Genomic DNA, 22,849 nt, shown 5'->3' on the forward strand with positions numbered 1-22,849 from the left:
TATATAGAATATATACTAGATATATGTAGTAGTTATATGTATCCACATGTATACTATATATAATATATGTATATATGATATGTATTTATACTTACATACTTTTATATATTATATATTTATACATATTATATTATTATACATGATATATATTATATGTAACAAATATATGTTAGATTATAATATATGTTATATGTTAATGTCAGATATGTTATATACATCACATATATGTTATATACATCATATATAACATATAAGTTATACATATATGTTATATAGGTATATATTATAACTATATATAATGTGTATGTTATATGTGGTACATAATACATAACAAATATAATATATACATTATACATAACAATTATATAATATATAATTATATACAATATGTCATATATAACATATACATTATATGTAACATAATGTATATTAAACTGATTTATAACAAAATGTTTGTTATGTAACATGTAATATATGTTATAACATATATTATAGCATATATCATATGTTAATGTCAGATATGCTATATACATCACACACATATATGTTATATACATTATATAACATAAAAGTTATACATATGTTATATATGTATAGGTTATATTATATATAACAATACATAATGTATACATTATATGCTATATATAATTTATAACAACTATAATATATACATTACACATAACAATTATATAATATAGAATTATATATCATATATAACATATACATTATATGTAACATAACATATGTAACATGTTATGTTATGTACATATATGTTATATGTAACATATGTATGTTATAGATACATGTACTATATATGTTATAACATATAACATGTATACAATATAACAATATGTATAATATATACATTATACATAACATATGATGTATATGTATATAGCATATGCATATAAAATGTCTATAAATATGCGTTTATAAAATATGCCTCAATATGTATATGCACTATATGTCTATATATGTATTTTGTGTATATAATATGTCGGGAAACAGGGCACAGAAGATGTCAGGCACTTGCTCAGGGTCACAGAACTCAGTAAATGGCAGAGCTGGGTTGGTTTAGAACTGAGGTCTGCCTGAGTTCACCAATGCTCTTAGCCACTAGGGCACCCTGTCCCCGCTTCCCCCTGGGAAGGAAAGGAAGCTGGAGGTAGATGACTGATAAAATGGGACTCTTGGGAGAGACACACTTGGAGATTCTGTGAGAGAGGTGTGAAAGGTGAGAATGCCAGGCAGGAAATGATATCAACCAACGTCTACCCTAAAAGACCTGCCCTTTCCAGCACTCAGGTACAGTGCCCTCGGCGCCTCTCAGTCTCCCTCAGAGCGGCCAGGCCCTCTGTGGCTGCATTCTGAGTCACTCAAGAGCTGACCTCCTGTGTGTAAGGGCTGAACGCCTTCCTTTCTTCCCCTCTTAGATTCTCTGGGAAAGTTCCTTTAGAGGGAAGTCAGATTGGGGTTTTCCACATGTTGCAAGGGAGCAGAAGAGGCAGTGCCACCTAAGGGATAGGAGTTTGGATCTAGAACCTGAAGTGCTGGAGTTGCTTCGTGTGCCCTGGCACAAGCCACTTAACCTGGGCCTCAGTTTCCCCTTCTGCTCCTGTTTCATGAGACTGTTGCAAACATTGATGAGGCATTAAATATAAAGTACATAATGCCCCTTGGGTCTTAGGAATAGTTAGCTGCTGCTGGTGGTGGTGATGCTTAGTATCCATGGGCAATAGTTGTTCCAAGTATGAACAGAATCAAGAAGCCCAGAGACTAGGGTCATATTCACCTGTTGGGTTGTGTTTTCTTGGGGAGGGTCTCACCTGAGTGAGGCTAGTCTGCAGCCTGAATAGAGGAATTCCAGACTGCTATTCCTGAACAAGGGTTTGAGCTGCAAGGAAGGAGAGGGGAGGTGAGAAACAGAAACAACAGCTGTGGGAAGCCAGGAAGAGTGGGGCACTGGAGGAGTGGACCAGGCTGGAGTGATGTGGGTGGGACAGGATGAGGTGGGCGTGACTGAAATAAGTGGGCATAGCATGGAAAGGTGAGCGTGGCTGGCATCAGTAGGTGGGGAAGGGTGAGGTGGGCTTGGCTAAAATCAGTGGGTGGGGCAGGGAAAGGTGGCTGGGGTTGGATGAGGTGGCCATGGCTGGCATCAGTGGGAGAGGTAGTGTGAGGTGGGCGTGGTTTGTCTAAGTGGGCGGGGGAGGAGTAAGGTGGGCGGGGCTCTCACCAGACCCTGCAGGACTCTCTCTGTGGCGTTGAACTTCCTGGAACCAGGGTGCCGCATGTCCTCCACGTACTGCAGGTTGGTGATGGTGAAGTTGAGGGTGAATGGCACCATGAATGGGACTGTGGCTGCTGCAAGGAAGGAGAAAAGAAGACCACGCCTGAGTCAGATCTGAACTGACTCTAAGTCAATTTCTGAGGACCCAGACAGAGTGCTTGAAGCAAGAGTTTGAAGCAGACAGGTGGGTGCTTTAGTTTGGACGGATAACGGAAAGCCAGGTAAGGAGAAAAGTGGGATGTTGCTAAAATGCATTACCTGGGCCCAGAAGCAGGTTAGGGGACCAGGGTGTGTGTATTGGGTCAGAATGTGTGACTACTGGAAGCTGAGGTCTCAGACTCTGCCAGGTGCCCATACCCACCCTAACAAACTCTAGCTGAGAAGTTAAAAGAAAAAAGGACCGGGACAGTCTCATGCTTTGGGGAACAAGAAGGAAAAAAAGAGTCAACTCAATCCCATTGAACATTGAACAACAACAACAAAACATCAAACAGCAGTCCTTAAAGCAGACCTTCTCTCACCTGCTTTACTTGGCTACCCTTCCCCACCCAATCCCCAAACTCCCAGAACTTGCTCTTCCTTTAATAAAGAGGAGACCACACGCTAGACAGACATAGTTACCATGGTTACGGCCACACTAGTGAGTCAGATTTGTTTTCAAATCCCCTCTCTGCCCCTCACCAGCCAAGTGACCGTGGACATGTTACCTGTCCATACCTCAGTTTCTTCCACTGTAATACAATGGGCATAATGGGCCAGGCGCGGTGGCTCATGCCTGTAATCCCAGCACTTTGGGAGGCCAAGGCGGGCAGATCACTTGAGGTCAGGAATTCGAGACCAGCCTGGCCAAGACGGTGAAATTCCGTCTCTACTAAAAATACAAAAATTAGCCAGGCTTGGTGGCATGCACTTGTAATCCCGGCTACTCAGGAGGCTGAGGCAGGGGAATCACTTGAACCCGGGAGATGGAGGCTACATTGAGCTGAGATTATATCACTGCACTCCAGCCTGGGCTACAGAGAGAGACTGTCTCAAACCAAAAAAAAAAAAAAAAAAAAAAAAAGGCGACGAGGGGCATAATGATATTTTGGAGGGAAATTAGGAAGGTTACATGACTGTTAAAAAGAGCACATCTCCAGGGCATTACACTGAGTGGAAAAGAAGCCAGATCCAAAGGTGACATGTTGGACATTTCCGTTTAAATAACATACTCAAAATAAAATTGTAGAGAGGGAGATGGAGATGGAGAGCAGAATAGCAATGGTTACTCTATTCAATAGTATTGGGCTCGGTGGGCATGATTATGAAGGGTAGCATGAGGGGAATCTTTGGGGGAATGGAACAGTTCTGAATCTTGATGGTGGTGGTGATTATAGGGCTACGCCCATGTGATAAAAATTGCATAGGGCTACCCACACACACGCACACACACATGCATGGACACACACGTGCACATGCACACACACGTGCAAAGACTCACACATACGTGCACACATGCATACACATGCATGCACACATGCACATGTGCACACACATGCATGCACACACGCACACACACGCAGGCATGCACACATGCACACACGTGTGCACACACGTGCATGCACACACACAAGCTGATATACGCACACACAGGTAAAACCAGTAAAATGGATTTTAACAACGTCAATTTCCTGCTTTTGATATTGTATTAGAGTTATGTAAGATGTAGCCACTGGGGAGAAACTGGGTGAAGGGTACAGGGGAACGCTACACTATTTTCGCAACATCCCCTGAATTTATTTATTATTTATTTCAAAATGAAAAGTTATTTATTATTTATTTATATTATTTTATTATATTTATTATTTATTTCAAAATGAAGTTATTTATTATTTATATTATTTATTATTTATTTTATTATATTTATTATTTATTTCAAAATGAAAAGTTAAAAATAAAAAAATAGCACATGGTATGCCATATAGTAAGTGCTCAATAACTTGGTTGTCTTTTATTGCTAATTGTAATTGCTTGTTCCATTTCAGTCTTCCTCAATACACTGTAAACTTGGTGAGGGGAGGGACTGCATTTGACTTAATCAACATCTTATCCCCTCTGCCTAGCCCAGAATAGGGGCCTGATAAATATTTGTTAAACCAAATTCCCTGGTAGCCCCCGTGCTAGGTGTTCTTACATAGAGTTGCATTTAACATTTGCAACCAATTTATGAAATATTATTGTCCCCACTTGGCAGGTGAGAAAACTGAGGTACTGAGAGGGGAAGTAAATTGCTCAAGGTCAACATGGCTGGAGAATGAGGAGGACCCTTCTGTTCTTGATGAGTTCGGCGCGGAGCGGGGATGACCATGACTGCTCCAGGCTTCCTCATGCCATCTTTCCCCAGCATTTCTCAGTTATATATATAGTTTCTATAACTATAGGTATAGAAATATCTATAGTTATATACAGAGAAACATACATATATAACTATATACAGTTACAGATATAGAAACTCTATCTATAACATATGTATAACTATAACTATATAGAGAGACACTATATATGTAACTATGTGTTTTATATATGGTTACTATATGGTAACTATATATATGGTTATATATAACTATATATAGTTTATATATAGTTATGGCTATATAAATAGCTATATATAACATATATGTTACATTATAATCATAAATATATTTTTATATAACATAATATATAATATATATGTTATAACATATATCATCTAATCTATCTATCTATCTATCTATCTATCTATCTATCTATCTATCTATCACCAAATAGAAACTTTTGAACTGGAAGATAAAGTAACTGAGATAAAAAGAATTCAATGGATGGGCAGAATGGAGCTGACAGAGAAAAGGCTTGGTGATTGTGAAAATATTCTATAAAAATTATTAAACCTGAAAGTTGGAGAGGAAAAAAAGGTTGACAAATAACAAAATGAACAGAACCTCAGGGTCTCTTGAGGCAACATCATTTCATTGGAGGTCCGAAGGGGAGAAAGAATCAGAGCAGAAAACAAAGTTGAAGATATAGTCTCAGATCATTTCCCAAATTTCTTGAAAAACAAACACTTTGAGACTCAAGAAGCTGAGAAAACTTTAAGCAGGATAAACTCAAAGAAAACCATGCCCAGACACATCGTAATCAAACTACTGAAAATTAATGATGAAGAACAAATTTCAAAAGCACCTAGAAAAAGTGACATCATTGATCATGGAATGACTTGCTTTATAATACACATTACATACGTACAAGCCCAGAGGAGTTAGGCATGTCACATAAATGGTTGAATTGATTAGGGCAGAGCAGTGAGGAAGTGGAGAGTGAACATCCTGTCTACAGCATGTAAAAAGTTTGCAGTATTGTGACTCACAAAACAGGAGGCCGGAAGGAAGAATTTAAATTACAGGACACCAGGTTCTATCCAATAACTCCAGAATCACAAGGCAGGGTTAAGGGTTAGGAATGCCCAACTTCTATCTTTTTTTTTTTTTTTTTTTCTGAGATGGAGCCTAGCTCCATTGCCCAGGATGGAGTGCAGTGGCATGATCTTGGCCACTGAGAAAATTTCCAGATGAGGCAGGAAAATTGCATGAACCCAGGAGGTAGAGGTTCCAGTGAGCCAAGAGCGTGTCACTGCACTCCAGCATGGGTGACAGAGTGAGACTCCATCTCGAAAAAAAAAAAAAAATTAAATAAAAAAAAAATAGAAAGTTGAGAAGATACCAACCATAGCTGGCCTCCAGGAATCGCTAGTGCAAAACTCCTGAGGCTGGACAGAGGTTAGGGTGCTAGAATACCACTCAAGTACCTGGGATGGTCAAAATTTAGAGAGTGGGCCAGGAGTGGTGGCTCATGCCTATAATCCCAGCACTTTGGGAGGCCGAGGCAGGTGGATCACCTGAGGTCAGGAGTTTGAGACCAGCCTGGCCAACATGGTGAAACCCTGTCTCTACTAAAAATGCAAAAAATTAGCCAGGCGTGGTGGCGCATGCCTGTAATCCCAGCTACTTGGGAGGCTGAGGTAGGAGAATCACTTGAACCTGGGAGGCGAAGGTTGCAGTGAGCTGAGATCATGCCATTGCACTCCAGCCTGGGTGACAGAACAAGACTCCGTGTTAAAAAAAAAAAAAAAAAAAGAATAAAGAAAAGGAAAAAAGAAAAAAAATTAGAGAGTGAGAGGGAGAGTGGAACAGGCCGAGGCTGGGTGGTCAGCAGGGAACAGACCGTGCAGTGTTAAATTTCATAGAAGCCAGAGAGGAGCTTCCTACCTGTGGAGCTGGGGATGGAGGATGTGGAAATCCCTGGGGAGAATGTAGAAGTCACTGGAGCTGAGGAAAAAAGAACGTGGAAAAATGATTGGGTGTCTTTCTAAAGGCATGTGGCACAGGAACTGCTAATTGGTATTTGGGCTTCTATCTTGGTTCACACCAAGACCTTGATGGGTTAGGGGCTGCTCTGAGGCTGTGGCTGGGCCCGCAGGGAGGGGAATGATCAGTTTCTTTTCTGAGGAATGCACCTTGGGGAGGAAGGATCCCAAGGCCATTGGAATATCACAGCTTTGAATACTCACTGCTGGTGGCAGGGGTCTGGTACCGATGGTTATAACCTGCAGATAGGGAGGAAAGAGTAAAGAAGGACTATTATGATGGGTGAGAGGTAGGGGAGGGGAAGATGGTAGATCTAGAAATGGAAATCATGGGAAACTTTCATGATGACCCCATCTGGGCTATCCCTCAGCCAGCCAGAGGGAGGGAAAGGGTTTCCACCTTAGATGCGTGACTTCAGCTCACAAGAGAACCTCTATCGTCTCAGCCCAGAGTTGCCAAAGTTGAACAAGTCATGGACATTTCATTGAGAAGAGGTGGGGCCAGGATCTTTTGTGAATAAAGGATAATGGCTACATTTTATTTGGTACTTATTTTGTGCTTTGTCCTTGGACAATAATGGTGGAGATCATCACTATTATTATTCCTGAAATAAAAATATCATAATAGCTGTCCCTATTTATGGGGAATCTAGTATGCACCAGCAATAATAATAAATACATTACAAGGGTGGAAAGACACATGTATGGATGAGTGAGCTTTCTGATCTTATTTGTATTGTCTCTACCCATAAAGATAATTTAGTTTGATTCTTACTCTCTCAGCTTACCTCCTTTCACAAAATTTCATGATAGTACAATTTTTTTCCAGCTTTGTTTCTCTCTCTCTCTCTCTCTCTCTCTCTGTGTGTGTGTGTGTGTGTGTGTGTGTGTGTGTGTGTGTGATGTAGAACTGACAAAAATGTGATGGGTGAATAGAGTGGTATTTTTAGGTAAAAGTATAGAGAGATGAGGGATAGAAATGGTTCATATGGAGCCGGGTGCGGTGGCTCACGCCTGTAATCCCAGCACTTTGGAAGACCTAGATAGGTGGATCACTTGAGGTCAGGAGTTCAAGACCATCCTGGCCAACATGGTGAAACCCCCTCTCCACTAAGAACACAAAAATTAGCGTGGCATGGCGGTGGGCGCCTGTAATCCCAGCTACTCAGGAGGCTGAGGCAGGAGAATCGCTTGAACCCAGGAGGCGGAGGTTGCAGTGAGCTGAGATCGTGCCATTGCACTCCAGCCTGTGCGACAGAGAGAGACTGTGTCTCAAAAAGAAAAGAAGAGAAGAGAAGAGAAAAAGAAAGAAAGAAGGAAAGAAAGAGAAGGAAAGAGAAAGAAAAAGAAAGAGAGAGGGAGGGAGGGAGGGAGGAAGGAAGGAAGGAAGGAAGGAAGGAAGGAAGGAAGGAAGGAAGGAAGGAAGGAAGAAGGAAGGAAGGAAGGAAGGATTAGTATGGTTTGGAATACTGGAGAAAATTTGGCAAAACAGATGTGGTGGTAAAAACAAGAGACTTCAGGATGACAGGAGTGGCAGTACCATTGGAGCAAGAAAGGAATTGGGGATAAGAGAAGTTGCCATGAGTGTTTCTCTAGGTCATGGATTGCATCTCCTTTGAGGCTCTGTGAGAGATACAAGGAAAGACGGAACCCAGGACAGCCCTGTAATTCACATGGGTTGTTCCTGAATTATCTCATTTGATTATCGGAACAATCCCACATGGTATTTTTATTCCATTCTACAGAGAGGACATTAAAGTCTAGGGAGGTTACATGGCTTGTCCTGCATCCAACAAAACAGACATCTGTCTGTCATTCAATAGTACCACACTGTTAAGCTGTGCCCTAAATTAGTCATAATCCTATGGACACAGAACAGGATGTGTACTTGATACTACAATGAAATACTTTGTGTGTATTATCTCCTATGTCAAGGATAGAGGAGTATATATCCTCTATTTCAAATCAGATATAAAGGAAATCTCCAAGTGGATTCAGAGGGGAAATAACAAATTCAGCATTAGGTTAGATCATTAGCACAGAGGCCATTCATGCCTCATTCCTGTCCTAAGATTGGGGCTTGCTGTATTTGGACGATCCACAGTGACGTCTTGTAGTTAGGGGCCTGGAGTTTTCATGAGTCTTTCATGAGTATTGCGGGATTTTAGCAAGTGTGGTATGTTCTGAAACATGAATTAGATCCTCTTTGGCGCTCTGTGAATAGTGCAAAGAAAATTTAGACTTATTTTACATTTGCTGGTTTGACTGGTTTTCTTGAAACTTCTGAGACTGGGCCAAGCGGAACCCTATCATTTAGGTTATGAGGTTTTTATCTTATTTGATCTTCACAATAATCTTAGCTGACATTTTAAAAATTAAAAAAAAAAAATCCATTCCGAAAATAGGGGCAGGTGAGGTGGCTCCCACCTGTAATCCCAGCACTTTGGGAGGCTTTTGGGTGGGTCACTTGACATCAGGAGTTTGAGACTAGCCTGGCCAACATGGTGAAACCCCATCTCTACAAAAATACAAAAATTAGCCAGGCGTGGTGGTGGTCGCCTGTAGTCCCAGCTACTTGAGAGGCTGAGGCAGGAGAATCACTTCAACCTGGGAGGCGGAGGCTGCAGTGAGACAAGATTGTACCACTGCACTCCAGACTGGGCGCCAGAGGGAGACTCCATTAAAAAGAAAGAAAAAAAAAAACTGAACCCTTTGGGCAAGATTAGTGAGACATAGCACATATGGCTGGGCACGGTGGCTCACGCCTATAATCCCAGCACTTTGGGAGACTGAGGTGGGTGGATCACAGGAGGTCAGGAGTTCGAGACCAGCCTGGCCAACATGGTGAAACCCCATCTCTACAAAATTACAAAAATTAGCCAGGTGTGGTGGCGGGCGCCTGTAGTCCCAGCTTCTCGAGAGGCTGAGGTAGGAGAATCACTTGAACCCGGGGTGTGGAGGCTGCAGTGAGCCAAGACCACCACTGCACTCCAGCTTGGGCACTAGAGGGAAACTCTATCAAAAATAAATAAATAAATAAGGACACTGAATCCTTTTGGCAGGATTAGAGGATTAGTAAGACATAACACATATGGGCAGGCACGGAGGTGCACGCCTGTAATCCCAGCACTTTGGGAGGCTGAGGCAGGTGGATCACCTGAGGCCAGGAGTTTGAGATCAGCCTGGCCAACATGGGGAAACCTCGTCTCTACTAAAAATACAAAAAATTAGCCGGGCGTGGTGGCGGGCGCCTGTAGTCCCAGCTACTCAAGAGGCTGAGGCAGGAGAATCGCATGAACCCGGGAGGCGGAGGCTGCAGTGAGCTAAGATTGTACCGCTGCACTCCAGCCTGGGTACCAGAGGGAGACTGTCAAAAAAAAAAAAAAAAAAAAAAAAAAAAGGACATTGAATCCTTTGGGCAGGATTAGTGAGACATAACACATATAAGAAGTTCTGTAAATATTAGCTTTTACAGTCAATATTAGCTTTTATTGTAGGTGTTCTTGTTGGTGATGTTGCTAAGAGCATTGTTCCAGAAGCCTAGAGAGGCTGCAGGACTCTCCCAGGGCCACACGGTCAGCAGCACCAGGACTTGGGATTCACCAAAACACACACTGTTAACAGCTACTTTTAAGTCACTCTCAATGACTTGTAATGAAATACAAGGCAGGTTGTCATCCAGGTATAAAGAAAATGTCTAAGGTGGTATAGTGAGGACAGAGTTAATCAAACTTTAGCTCAAATTGTTGTATTAGAAGCTCCTTGATAGGCTTTTCCATCCTGAGATGTGTGGGCTTATTCATGCTGGGTCTGCAGCGATGCTTAGAAGTTAGGGTGGTGGCCAGGTGCGGTGGCTCGTGCCTGTAATCCCAGCATTATGGGAAGCTGAGGCGGGTGGATCACCTGAGGTCAGGAGTTCGAGACCAGCCTGACCAACATGGTGAAACCCTGTCTCTACTAAAAATACAAAAATTAGCCTGGATTGGTGGCGTGTGCCTGCAATCCCAGCTACTGGAGAGGCTGAGGCAGGAGGATTGCTTGGACCCAGGAGGCAGAGGTTGCAGTGAGCCAAGATCACACCACAAGACTCTGTCTTAAAAAATAAATAAATAAATAGATAAATAAATAAATAAATAAAAAAGGAGAAGAAGTTAGGGTGGCTAGATTTTAAGAGTCAATTTGGGGTTTGAGTCCCAATTCTACTACTTAGCTATCAAAACTTGGGCAAACAGATTCCCTGCCCTGAGCCTTGTTTGTTTCTCTGGTATGTATATTTTACAGCCTGCTAAGACTTTGGTAAGGTTAGTAAAACATAATATACATACGAAGTTCAGTATCACAGGAATCCCTCAATAAATATTAACCTTTATCACAGGTGTTCCTGTTGGTATTGTTGCCAACAGCATTGTTGCAAAGGGCTTTATTGCTAAACACATTAGTCAGAGTTTTTTGGTTTGTTTTGCGAGTGGAGTGTATAGTTCCAGCTGACCTTTGGAGAAAGTAAAGGGCCACCAGCTGCTATAAAGAAGAGAAAGACGAAGATGAGTGACTGTATTGGGAACCTGTTGCCTGTTGGGGAAGAATTATGTCCAGTCACCACAATGAGCCTGGCTTTTCCCTTCCTTCCTTGATTCTGCATGCTCCCCGTGGGCCTCTGAATGGTCACGGGGATGAGAAGGCTGTGGAGGGAATCTTTATTTCCACTTGAAAGAAGCTTCCTCTTTTTTGAGACGGAGTCCTGCTCTGTTGCTAGGCTGGAGTGCAGTGGCGTGATCTTGGTTCACTGCAACCTCCGCCTCCCAGGTTCAAGCAGTTTTCCTGCCTCAGCCTACTGAATAGCTGGGATTACAGGCACACGCCACCACACCCAGCTAAATTTTGTATTTTGAGTAGACACGGAGTTTCACCATGTTGGCCAGGCTGGTCTTGATCTCTCGACCTTGTGATCTGCCCGCCTCGGCATCTCAAAGTGCTGACGTGAGCCAGCGTGAGCCACCGTGCCCGACTGAAAGCTTCTTTTTAAGTGTGTTGAGTGGAGAGAAAACAGACCCCACACACCCTGGAAATTCTAGGTTGGCCCAGAACTTTGAACATAGGTAGAGGACTTGTACTACAGGGAGACCCATTTGGGGAGCAGGAGGAGCCTCCCCAACTGTAGCCCAAGTTACTCACCATTGTCAATAGCTACTCACCGTTGACATAGAGGCTGTTCCTGTTAAGAGTGTAGGGTCCCAGCAGGGTGACACCGTGAGTCAACTGGCTCAGCTCCCAGTACAGCTGCTCTCTGTCCAGCTCATAGCTGGTGAGATCTGAGCGGTAGGTGCAGATGGCATCCACTCTGGTGCTTGTCCCATCCTTTTCAGCCCTAGGGAGGGACATGGGAATACAGACATACAGAGATACTTGACAGCTGGTACTCTGAACAGCTCCTTTCTCCAGTGGTGCCCCTTGGTGGTTTTTGTTGTTGTTGTTGTTATTTAGTTTTCCTTTCATAATCATAAACTTAACTCTGCAATCCAGCTAGACGTGGAAGAATATAAGGAAAATATGAAACCCAAAGAACAGCAGTGAGAGCACAGAGATTACAGGATAGTGTGAGCAAATGGGGTGGAGGGTGCTCCTAAGCTAAGCTACAGAACGAATGGTCTGGCGGTGAAGATAATACACAAGTCAAATTGATTAGTCATCACAGTCCGAAATGGTGATCTTTTTGCTCGTCTTGACTTTTCTTTCTTTTTTTTTTTTTTTGAGACAGAGTTTCACTCTTGTCGCCCAGGCTGGAGTGCAATGATGCAATCTTGGCTCACTGCAACCTCCACCTCGTGGGTTCAAGCGATTCTCCTGCCTCAGCCTCCAGAGTGACTGGGATTACAGGTGCCTACCACTGTGCCTGGCTAATTTTTGTATTTTTAGTAGAGATGGGGTTTTGCCATGTTGGCCAGGCTGGTCTTGAACCCCTGACTTCAGGTGATTGGCCCACCTTAGCCTCCCAAAGTGCTAGAATTCCAGGCAAAAGCCACCATGCCTCGCCTTAATTATACATTTTAAAATAACTAAAAAAGTGCCAGGTGCAGTGGCTCACACCTGTAATCCCAGCACTTTGGGAGGCCAAGGCAGGTGGATCACTTATGCTGAGGAGTTCGAGACCAGCCTGGCCAAAATGGTGAAACCCTGTCTCTACTAAAAATACAAAAATTAGCCGGGTGTGGTGGTGGATGCCTATAGTCCCAGCTACTCAGGAGGCTGAGGTGAGGTGGGAGAATCACTTGAACCCAGGAGGCAGAGGTTGCGGTGAGCTGAGGTCACGCCACTACACCCCAGCCTGAGTGACAGAGCGAGATTCCATCTCAAAAATTAAAATTTAAATTTAAAAAATTACTGAAAAAAAACTCCAGTACTTAATAGCACAGCAGGGTGACTATAGGCAATAATAATTTAATTGTGTTTTTAAAAATAACTAAAAAAGTATAACTGGATTGTTTGTAACACAAAGAATAGATGCTTGATGGGATGAATGCCCCACTCTCCCTGAAGTGATGGTCACACGTTGCATGCCTGCGTCAAAACATCTCATGTACCCCATAAATACCCACCTACTGTGTACCCACAAAAATTAAAAATTTAAAAAAATATATTATTAGTGTCAAATAGCTAGAAGGAGGATACTGAATGGTCCCAACACAACGAAGTGATCAATGTTTGAGATAATAGATGTGTTAATTACCTTGATCTGATCACTATATACCACAGGTATTAAGACTATAAATATGTACAATCAATATATACCAATTAAAAAGTAAAATAAAAGGTAAATCTACGCAACATTAAAAGAAAAAGATTTGCAAACAACGCCCCTTTTTTTAAATGGGTTTTTTTTGGTGGAGGGGGGGTGGAATATGGCTATTATACCTAAAAATATGTTCTCTATGTTAACATGTAGTAGATTTATTATTTTTAGTGAATGAATGAATACATATTTGTACTATTTCTTAGTTTTATTTTTATTTTTATTTTTATTTTTTTTTTTTTTGAGCAAGGTCAGGCTCTGCTGCCCGGGCTGGAGTGCAGTGGTGCAATCTTGGCTCACTTTAACCTCTGCCTCCAGGCTCAAGCCATCCTCCCACCTCAGCCTCCCAAGTAGCTGGGATCACAGGCAGACGCCACCACACCCAGCTAAGTTTTGTATTTTTTGTAGAGACTGAGTCTCACTTGCTCGTCTGGGCTGGTCGCAAACTCCTGAGCTCAAGCCTTCTGCCTGCCTCAGCCTCCCAAAGTGCTGGGATTACAGGTGTGAGCCACTGTGCCTGGGCTAGTTTTAATTTTGAATACAGTAAATATTGTTATACAAGCCCAAAGGCTCTTTGGAGTTCTGAATACTTTTTTTTTTTTTTTTTCAGACAGAGTATCACTCTGTCCCCCAGGCTGGAGTGCGGTGGCGTGATCTCAGCTCACTGTAACCTCCGCCCCCCCCAGGTTCATGCAATTCTTGTGCCTCAGCCTCCCGAGTAGCTGGGATTACAGGCATGCGCCACCACGCCCAGCTAATTTTTGTATTTTTAGTAGAGACGGGGTTTCGCTGTGTTGACCAGGATGGTCTCGAACTCTTGACTTCAGGTTACCCACCTGCCTCAGCCTCCCAAAATGCTGGGATTACAGGCGTGAGCCACCACGCTCGGCTATGAACACTTTTTAAGAATGCAAAAGGAGGAGAGAATGGGATAATGCTGGCCAAAGGGTACAAAGTTTAAACTATAAGGTGAATAAGTTCTGAAGATCTAATGTATAGCATGATTACGAAGGTTAACAATGCTGTATTGTATACTTGAAATTAGCAGAGAGGATTGATCTTAAATTAAATCTTCTCAACACACACACATGCGCGCACAAATGGTAACTCTGGAGAGGTGCTGGATGTGCAAATTAACTGCATTCTGGTGACCAGTTCACCAGGTTCACACATGTCCAGACATCTAGTTGTACACCTTACATATACACAATGTTTACATGTCAATGATATGTCAACGAAGTGGAATGTAAAAGGTTGTTGAACCCAGTGAGCTTGAGAACTGCTGGTGTCAAGGTTACAAGTAAAGATTCTAGAACCAGAACCCTTGGGCTTAAAGCCAGGCTTCTCTTAAGCAAGGAACTTGATTATTCTGAGCTTCAGTTGTCTCATCCACAAGATGGGATAAAAATAATGTGGTTGTGAGGATAAAATAAATGAAAACACGTAAACCACTTAGATTGCTGGTGGCATGTCGTAAGAACAATGTTATGACATTCCCCGATCCTATGGAGAGATGGGGGCGGGTGGGGTCAGGGGAGCTCAGCTGAGGACAGTTTTGATTTCTTTTCATGGGGCTATGTGAGTAGAAGACCCACCCCTCTGGCAGGGGGATCTGAGTTGACTGAATGGAGAACCTCACAGAGAGGCTGCAGGGTTGGAAGGTGTAAGGAAAGGGTCCTGAATCCACTGAGCCCAGAGAACACTGAGGGGACACAAGCAGAGAGGAAAAGACAGGTCATTAAAACCTAGATGATGTGTTGATAGGTGCAGCAAACCACCATGGCACATGCATACCTATGTAACAAACCAGCACGTTCTGCACATGTATCGTAGAACTTAAAGTAAAATTAAAAAAAAAAAAAGGCCGGGCGCGGTGGCTCAAGCCTGTAATCCCAGCACTTTGGGAGGCCGAGATGGGCGGATCACGAGGTCAGGAGATCGAGACCATCCTGGCTAACACGGTGAAACCCCGTCTCTACTAAGAAATACAAAAAATAGCCGGGCGAGGTGGCAGCGCCTGTAGTCCCAGCTACTCGGGAGGCTGAGGCCGGAGAATGGCGTGAACCCGGGAGGCGGAGCTTGCAGTGAGCTGAGATCCGGCCACTGCACTCCAGCCTGGGCTACAGAGCGAGACCCCGTCTCAAAAAAAAAAAAAAAAAAAAAAAGATAATGGATTTTTCCCTTTGATTCAGTAAGACTGACTTTGGCAAAGTGCCTATCTCTTTCCATGGAGCAAACTGCAGAGCTGTGGTGTCCGGAGCTTGACCCTAATGTGGTAGAGATGGGCTGGGACCAGGAAGCTGTCAGGGATTCTGGGGATACCTTTGGCAAAGATGCTACACCAATTGCTGCTATGAGTCCTAATTAAATGAGCATTCACAATGGTCCAGGCACTCTGCTAAGTGATTAAGAGTAAGAGACTGTTGGGAGGCTGGGGCAGGAGAATCGCTTGAACCTGGGAGGCGGAGGTTGCTGTGAGCTAAGATCATGCCACTGTACTCCAGCCTGGGTGACAGAGTGAGACTCCATTTAAAAAAAAAACAGAGAGAAAAGAGCAAGGGACTGTTACTATCACCAATAGAATAAGAAACTGTTATTATCATCAAGAGTAAGAGAATGTTATCATCACCATTTTATAAATAATATGATTGAGGAACAGAGAGGCTGTGCGTCTTGCCCAGGGTCACACAGCTAGCAAATTGTAGAGCCGGTGTTCAAACCGAGGCACTTTGGGTCTATTATGCTATACTGCCTCTCAGCAAAAGCCCAAGTCGCTGTGGCTGCTGGGGGTGTGGGAGGCAAAGAAAGGACTGAATCGGGGTTGCTGTAGGTGCCATGAAGGGGGGTCTCACCTGAGCGAGGTCAGCCTGCAGCCAGCATAGAGGGAACCAATACTGCTGTTCTGGAACAAGGGCTCGAGCTGGGAAGGAATGAGAGAGAGATGAGGAGGAGGAGGGACCGAAACATTGGAGGAGTGGGCATTGGCTGGGGGGCTCTCACCAGCTGCTGCAGGGCCCTCTCGGTGGCATTGAATATTTCAGAGCCCAGGCGCCCCATGTCCTTCGTGTACTGCAGGTTGGTGATGGTGAAGTTGACAGTCAAAGGCATCAACAAAGGCATGCCAGCTGCAGAAAGGGAGGGTAAGAAGAGACCAGTCCTAAGTCAGACCCTGGGCAGTGGGGCATGGGAGGAAAGCCTCCGAGGACACATTTTAACTCCAGCATCCAGCTGGGGTCCAGCCTGGGCCATCCTACTTGAAATACCTTATGTAGCAGTCACTGTCTGAGACCTTCCTATGTGGGGTGACCAGTGATTCCAGTTTGCTCGGGCTGTACGGGCTGAGACGGCCAGGCGCAGTGGCTCACGCCTGCAATCCCAGCACTTTGGGAGGCCAAGGGTGGATCATGAGGTCAAGAGATGGAGACCATCCTGGCCAACATGGTGAAACCCTGTCTCTGCTGAAAATACAAAAATTAGCTGGGTGTGGTGGCGCACACCTTGTAGTCCCAGCTACTCAGGAGGCTGAGGCAGGAGAATCCCTTGAACAGGGAGGCGGGGGTTGCAGTGAGCCAAGATTTCGCCACTGCACTCCAGCTTGGTGACAGAGTGGGATTCCGTCTCAAAAAAATAAAAAAAGAAAAGAAAAGAAAAGTGAGACAGGGCTGGGTGCAGTGACTTATGCCTGTGATCCCAGCACTTTGAGTGGCCGAGGACGGTGGATCACCTGAGGTCAGGAGTTCGAGAGCAGCCTACCCAACATAGTGAAACCCTGTCTCTACTAAAAATACAAAAAATTAGCCAGGCATGGTGGTGTGCACCTGTAGTCCCAGCTACTCAGGAGTCTGATGCAGGAGAATTGCTTGAACCCAGGAGACAGAGGTTCAGAGGTTGCAGTGAGCCAAGATTGCACCACTGCACTAGGGAAAATGGGGAATGGGAAATTATTCCTTCAGTCCTGTTTGGGGTGACAAAAAAAAAAGTTTTGAAAATAGATATTGGTGAGGGTTGCACAACAATGTGAATGTATTAGTACTGCTGAATTGTACATTTAAAATGTTTAGAATGGAAAATTTTATAGTATTTATATTTTACCACAATAAAAAAGTTATTCTTACTTGCTCTTGAGGTCACACTCTCAGAGACCAAGGTGGACATCCCAGGTGTGGTCAGAGGAGCAAAGGAGCTTCCAGCCAGTGTATTGAAGGTGGTTGTGGTCTTGGCCACAGTGGGACTGGAACCTGTGGCAGCTAAATTAGTGGTTTCAACCACCGTAGTTCTCAAGATAGTGGTTGGACTCACTCCTTCTCTATGACTGGGTTTAGGTGGTGTTGGCGTCTCTGATGGTATCAAGGTCATAGGGGTGCCTGTGACAGTCCCGGAAAATTCTGGGGGTCCAGCTGAAGTTACAGATGATGAGGTTTTTGTGTTCCAGGAGGTCACACTTTGGGGCTTACCAGTTGTTATGGAGGCACTGGGAAGCCCAGAGACAGCAGGGGAAACAGTCAGAGTTAGAGTACCGGTGCTGGTCTCTACTGAAGAGCTGGTGGCTAGTGAGCCTGTAGTCTCTAATAAACCAAGGGAAAGAGTTGAAGTTGGAATCATTGTGCTGGTTTCTGTCCCTGGATGGGTGGAAAGTGAGGCTGTTTTTGCAGAAACACCAGGTGAAGCAGTTGGATTTAGATCAACTCTGCCAGTTCCAGTTACAAGTAGGGTGAAGAGAGAGGATGTTGTCTGAGTTGAGAGAGCTGTGCTAGTCTCTGTGCCAGGTCTAATGGAGAGTGAGGCTGTGGTCCCTGATACTTGAGGAAACACAGTTGAAGCAGGAAATGTACTTGTCTCTGTGCTGGGATGGGTGATCAATAAGGCTGTGGTCTCTGGCATAACAGGAGAATGAGTCAAAGTTGGAATAGTTGTACTAGTTGCTGCCCCAGAACTAGTGATCTGTGAAGTCACCATCTCTGGTGCACCAGGGGAGATTGTTGTCAGCCCAGCTGAACTGACTTCTGTCCCAGGACTGGTGGCCATTAAAGGTGTGGCATCTGGTCTACTATGGGAAAAACTGGGGGTTGTTCTCAAAACAGGTGTGCTGATCTGTGCAGGATGAGTGACCCAGGAAGCTGTTGTACCTGGCTCACTGGAGGGAACAGTCCGAATTGGAACAGTGAAGCCAGTCTGTGTCCCAGGATGGGCAGCCAATGAGGCTGTGGTCTCTGGTTCACCAAGAGAAGGAGTCAAAGTTGGAATAGCTGTACTAGTGTCTGTTGCAGAACTAGTGACCTGTGACGTCACTACCTCTGGTATACTGGATGGGATGGTTGTAATTGGAACAGCTGACCTGGCGTCTACTCCAGGACTGGTGACCATTGAGGGTATACTGTCTGATCCCCTATGGGAAAAGTTGGGAATTGTCCTAGAAACCTTTGTGCTGGTCTCTGCAGGATGAGTGAGCCATGTGGCTGTAGTCACTGGTTCATATGGGGTCTCACTCAATGTTGGGAAGGTTGTACTGGTGTCTGTCCCAGAACTAGGGACCAGTGAGGTCACCAGATCTGACATATCAGGTGAGACAGTTGTCGTTGAAACAGCTGAACTGGCTTCTGGCCCAGGACTGGTGATGGCTACTGGGAGTGTGGTGTCTGACTCACTATGGGAAAACTTGGGGGTTGTCCTGGAAACCATTGTGTTGGTCTCTGCAGGATGAATGTGCTGTGTGGCTGTTGTCTCTGGTTCATATGGGGTCTCCGTCAGTGTTCGGAAAGTTGTAGTGCTGTCTGTCCCAGAACTAGTGACCAGTGAGGTCAGCATCTTTGATGCACCAGGGGAGACAGTCAGAGTTGGAATGGCTGAACTTGTGTGTGTCTCAGAATAGGTGATAAATGAGGTTGTGGTCTCTTGTTCATCAGGAGAAAGAGTCAGAGCTGGAATAGTTATACCGGTGTCTGTCCCAGAACTAGTGACCTGTGAGGTCACCATATCTGGTACATCAGATGAGGCAGTTATTGTTGGAAAAGCTGAACTGGCTTCTGCCCCGGGACTGGTGGCTATTGAGGGTGTGGTGTCTGGTTCACTATGAGAAAAATTAGGGGTTGTCCTGGGAACTGTTGTGCTGGTGACTGCAGGATGGGTAACCCATGAGGCTGTTGCCTCTGATTCATGTGGGGACTCAGGCACTGTTGGAAAAGTTGCACTGATGTCTGTCCCAGGGCTAGTGACCAGGGAAGTCAGCACACCTGGTATACCAGGTGAAATAGTTGTTGAAATGGCTGAGCTGGATTCTGCCTCAGGACTGGTGACTGTGGAAGGCATAGTGTCTGATTCACTATGGGAAAAGCTTGAGGTTGTCCTGGGAACAGTTGAGCTACTCTCTGCAGGATGGGTGACAAATGAGATTTTTGTAAATGGCTCCCCAGTGGAGACAGTCAAAGTTGGAACAACAGAGTTTGTTTCTGTCCCGAAATGAGTGATCCATGAGGCTGTGGTCTCTGGTTGACCTGAGACAACAGTTAGATTTGGAAATGCACTGGTCTCTGACCCAGAACTAGGGACCAGTGAAGTCACCAGCCCTTGTACAGTAGGGGAGACAGCTAAAGTTGGAATGGCTGAAATTGTCTTTGCCTCAGAATGGGTGACTAATGAAGTTGTGGTCTCTGGTTCACCAGAAGAAATAGCCAGAGTTGGAATAGTTGTACTGGCTACTGCACTAGAACTAGTGACCAGAGAGGTCACCACTCCTGGTACCTCAGGTAAAACAGTTGGAACAGTTGAGCTGGCTTCTGCCCTTTCTGTCCTATGACTGGTGGCCATTGAAGGTGTGGTCTCTGGTTCACCAGGAAAAAGAGTCAGAGTTGGAATAGTTGTACTGGTCACTGCCCCAGAACTAGTGACCAAAGGGGTCACCACTCCTGGTACCCCAGGTGAAACAGTTGGAGTTGGAACAGCAAAGCTGGCTTCTGCCCCTTCTACCCTATGACTGGTGGCCGTTGAAGGTGTGGTCTCTGGTTCACCAGGAGAAAGAGTCAGAATTGGAATAGTTGTACCTGTCACTGCCCTAGAACTAGTGACCAAAGGGGTCACCACTTCTGGTACCCCAGGTGAAACAGTTGGAATTGGAACAGCAGAGCTGGCTTCTGCCTTTTGACTGGTGGCCATTAAAGGTGTGGTCTCTGGTTCACCAGGAGAAAGAGTCAGAGTTGGAATAGTTGTACTGGTCACTGCCCTAGAACTAGTGACCAAAGGAGTCACCACTCCTGGTACCCCAGGTGAAACAGCTGGAACAGCTGAGCTGGCTTCTGCCTCATGACTGGTGGCCATTGAAGGTGTGGTCTCTGGTTCACCAGGAGAAAGAGTCAGAGTTGGAATAGTTGAACTGGTCACTGCTCTAGAACTAGTGACCAGAGAGGTCACCACTCCTGGTACCCCAGGTGAAACAGTTGGAACAGCTGAGCTGGCTTCTGCCTCATGACTGGTGGCTGTTGAAGGTGTGGTCTCTGGTTCACCAGGAGAAAGAGTCAGAGTTGGAATAGTTGTACTGGTCACTGCCATAGAACTAGTGACCAGAGAGGTCACCACTTCTGGTACCTCAGGTGAAACAGTTGGAGTTGGAACAGCAGAGCTGGCTTCTGCCCCTTCTGTCCTTTGACTGGTGGCCATTGAAGGTGTGGTCTCTGGTTCACCAGAAGGAAGAGTCGGAGTTGGAATAGTTGTACTGGTCACTGCCCTAGAACTAGTGACCAGAGAGGTCACCACTTCTGGTACCCTAGGTGAAACAGTTGGAACAGCTGAGCTGACTTCTGCCTCATGACTGGTGGCCATTGAAGGTGTGGTCTCTGGTTCACCAGGAGAAAGAGTCAGAATTGGAATAGTTGTACTGGTCACTGCCCTAGAACTAGTGACCAGAGAGGTCACCACTCCTGGTACCCCAGGTGAAACAGCTGGAACAGCTGAGCTGGCTTCTGCCTCATGACTGGTGGCCATTGAAGGTGTGGTCTCTGGTTCACCAGCAGAAAGAGTCAGAATTGGAGTAGTTGTACCTGTCACTGTCATAGAACTAGTGACCACAGGGGTTACCACTGCTGGTACTCCAGGTGAAACAGTTGGAATTGGGACAGCTGAACTGGATTGTGCCCCATGACTGGTGGCCATTGAAGGTATGGTGTCTGATTTACTATGAAAAAAAATGGAAGTTGTCCAGGGAACTGTTGGGCTGGTCTGTGCAGGATGCGTGACCAATGAATCTGTGGTAGCTGGTTCACCAGGGGAGCTTGTCAGAGCTGGATTAGTTGTACTTGTCTCTGCCGCCAAACTGGTGACCATTGAGGTCACCATCCGTGATACACCAGGCAAGATAGTTGAAGTTGGAATGGCCGAACTTGTCTGTGCTTCAGGATGGGTGACTAATGAGGCTGTGGTCTTTGGTTCACCAGAAGAAAGACTCAAAGTTGGAATAGTCATATTTCGGTCTGTTCCAGAACTAGTGACCTGTGAGGTCACCAGATCTGCTGCACCAGGTGAGACAGTCATAGCTGGAATCGCTGAACTGGTTTCTGCCCCAGGACTGGTGGCCACTGAAAGTGTGGCATCTGATTCACGATGGGAAAAATTGGGGATTGTTCTGGAAATGGTTGAGCCGGTCTCTGCAGGATGAGTGAGCCATGTGGTTCTTGTCTGTGTTTCATGTGGGGACTTAGTCAGTGTTGGGAATGTTGTACTAGCATCTGTCCCAGAAATAGTGACCAGTGGGGTCAGTGCATCTGGTTCACTAGGTAAGATATTTGTTGGAATGGCTGAGCTGACTTCTACCCCATGACTTGTGGCTGTGGAAGATACAGTGTGTGATTCACTGTGGAAAAAACTGGTGGTTGTCTTGGAAACAGTTGGGATGGTCTCTGCAGGATGGATAACCCATGAAGCTGTTGTATCTGGCTCACTAGAAGAAACATCTAGAGTTTGAATAGCTGGACTTGTCTCTGCCTCAGAACTAGGGACCAGTGAGGCTGTGGTCTCTGATTCTCTATTGAAAACAGATGGGGTGGTCCTGGGAAGAGCTGCGCTGGTTTCTGCTCCCAGGCTGGTAGCCAATGAGGATGTCATTTCTGGAACATCAGGGGAAACATATGGGGTTGTGATCGTCATTTCTGTGGTACTTGTGCTGGCCATTTGCACTGATGCATTGAGGGGAGTCAGTGTTCCCAAAGTAGAAGTATAGACACTGGTGGTCAAGATGGCTCTGGAAGTGGTCTTCGGAGCTGTGGTGGTGGTCTCCATTCTTTTTGTCCCTCCCGTGTGTAGTCCTGTGAATTGGGGAATGGGCACACAATTTGAACAAAATGATTTCACTTACTGGACTAGCAATAGCTTATTTATTCTCCATATGAGGAAAGGGAGAGAAATGTTT

At 44.9% G+C, this 22,849-nt stretch overlaps 1 protein-coding gene across 1 annotated transcript in view; it reads right to left on the minus strand.

Annotated features, from left to right (window-relative positions):
• Positions 1–22,849, minus strand: part of MUC16 (mucin 16, cell surface associated) — a 172,096-nt gene that overhangs the window by 84,245 nt on the left and 65,002 nt on the right. Inside the window, exons 9-16 of the mRNA XM_065535782.2 lie at positions 17,571–22,745; positions 16,456–16,580; positions 16,308–16,375; positions 11,861–12,033; positions 6,873–6,908; positions 6,571–6,630; positions 2,237–2,364; positions 1,827–1,894 (exon numbers count right to left, since the gene is read on the minus strand). Of these exons, the coding sequence (XP_065391854.1) occupies positions 1,827–1,894; positions 2,237–2,364; positions 6,571–6,630; positions 6,873–6,908; positions 11,861–12,033; positions 16,308–16,375; positions 16,456–16,580; positions 17,571–22,745 (5,833 nt within the window). The remainder of the gene's footprint in view (positions 1–1,826; positions 1,895–2,236; positions 2,365–6,570; positions 6,631–6,872; positions 6,909–11,860; positions 12,034–16,307; positions 16,376–16,455; positions 16,581–17,570; positions 22,746–22,849) is intronic.

This window comes from Macaca fascicularis, chromosome 19, assembly GCF_037993035.2.
Source record: "Macaca fascicularis isolate 582-1 chromosome 19, T2T-MFA8v1.1".
NCBI lineage: Eukaryota > Metazoa > Chordata > Mammalia > Primates > Cercopithecidae > Macaca > Macaca fascicularis.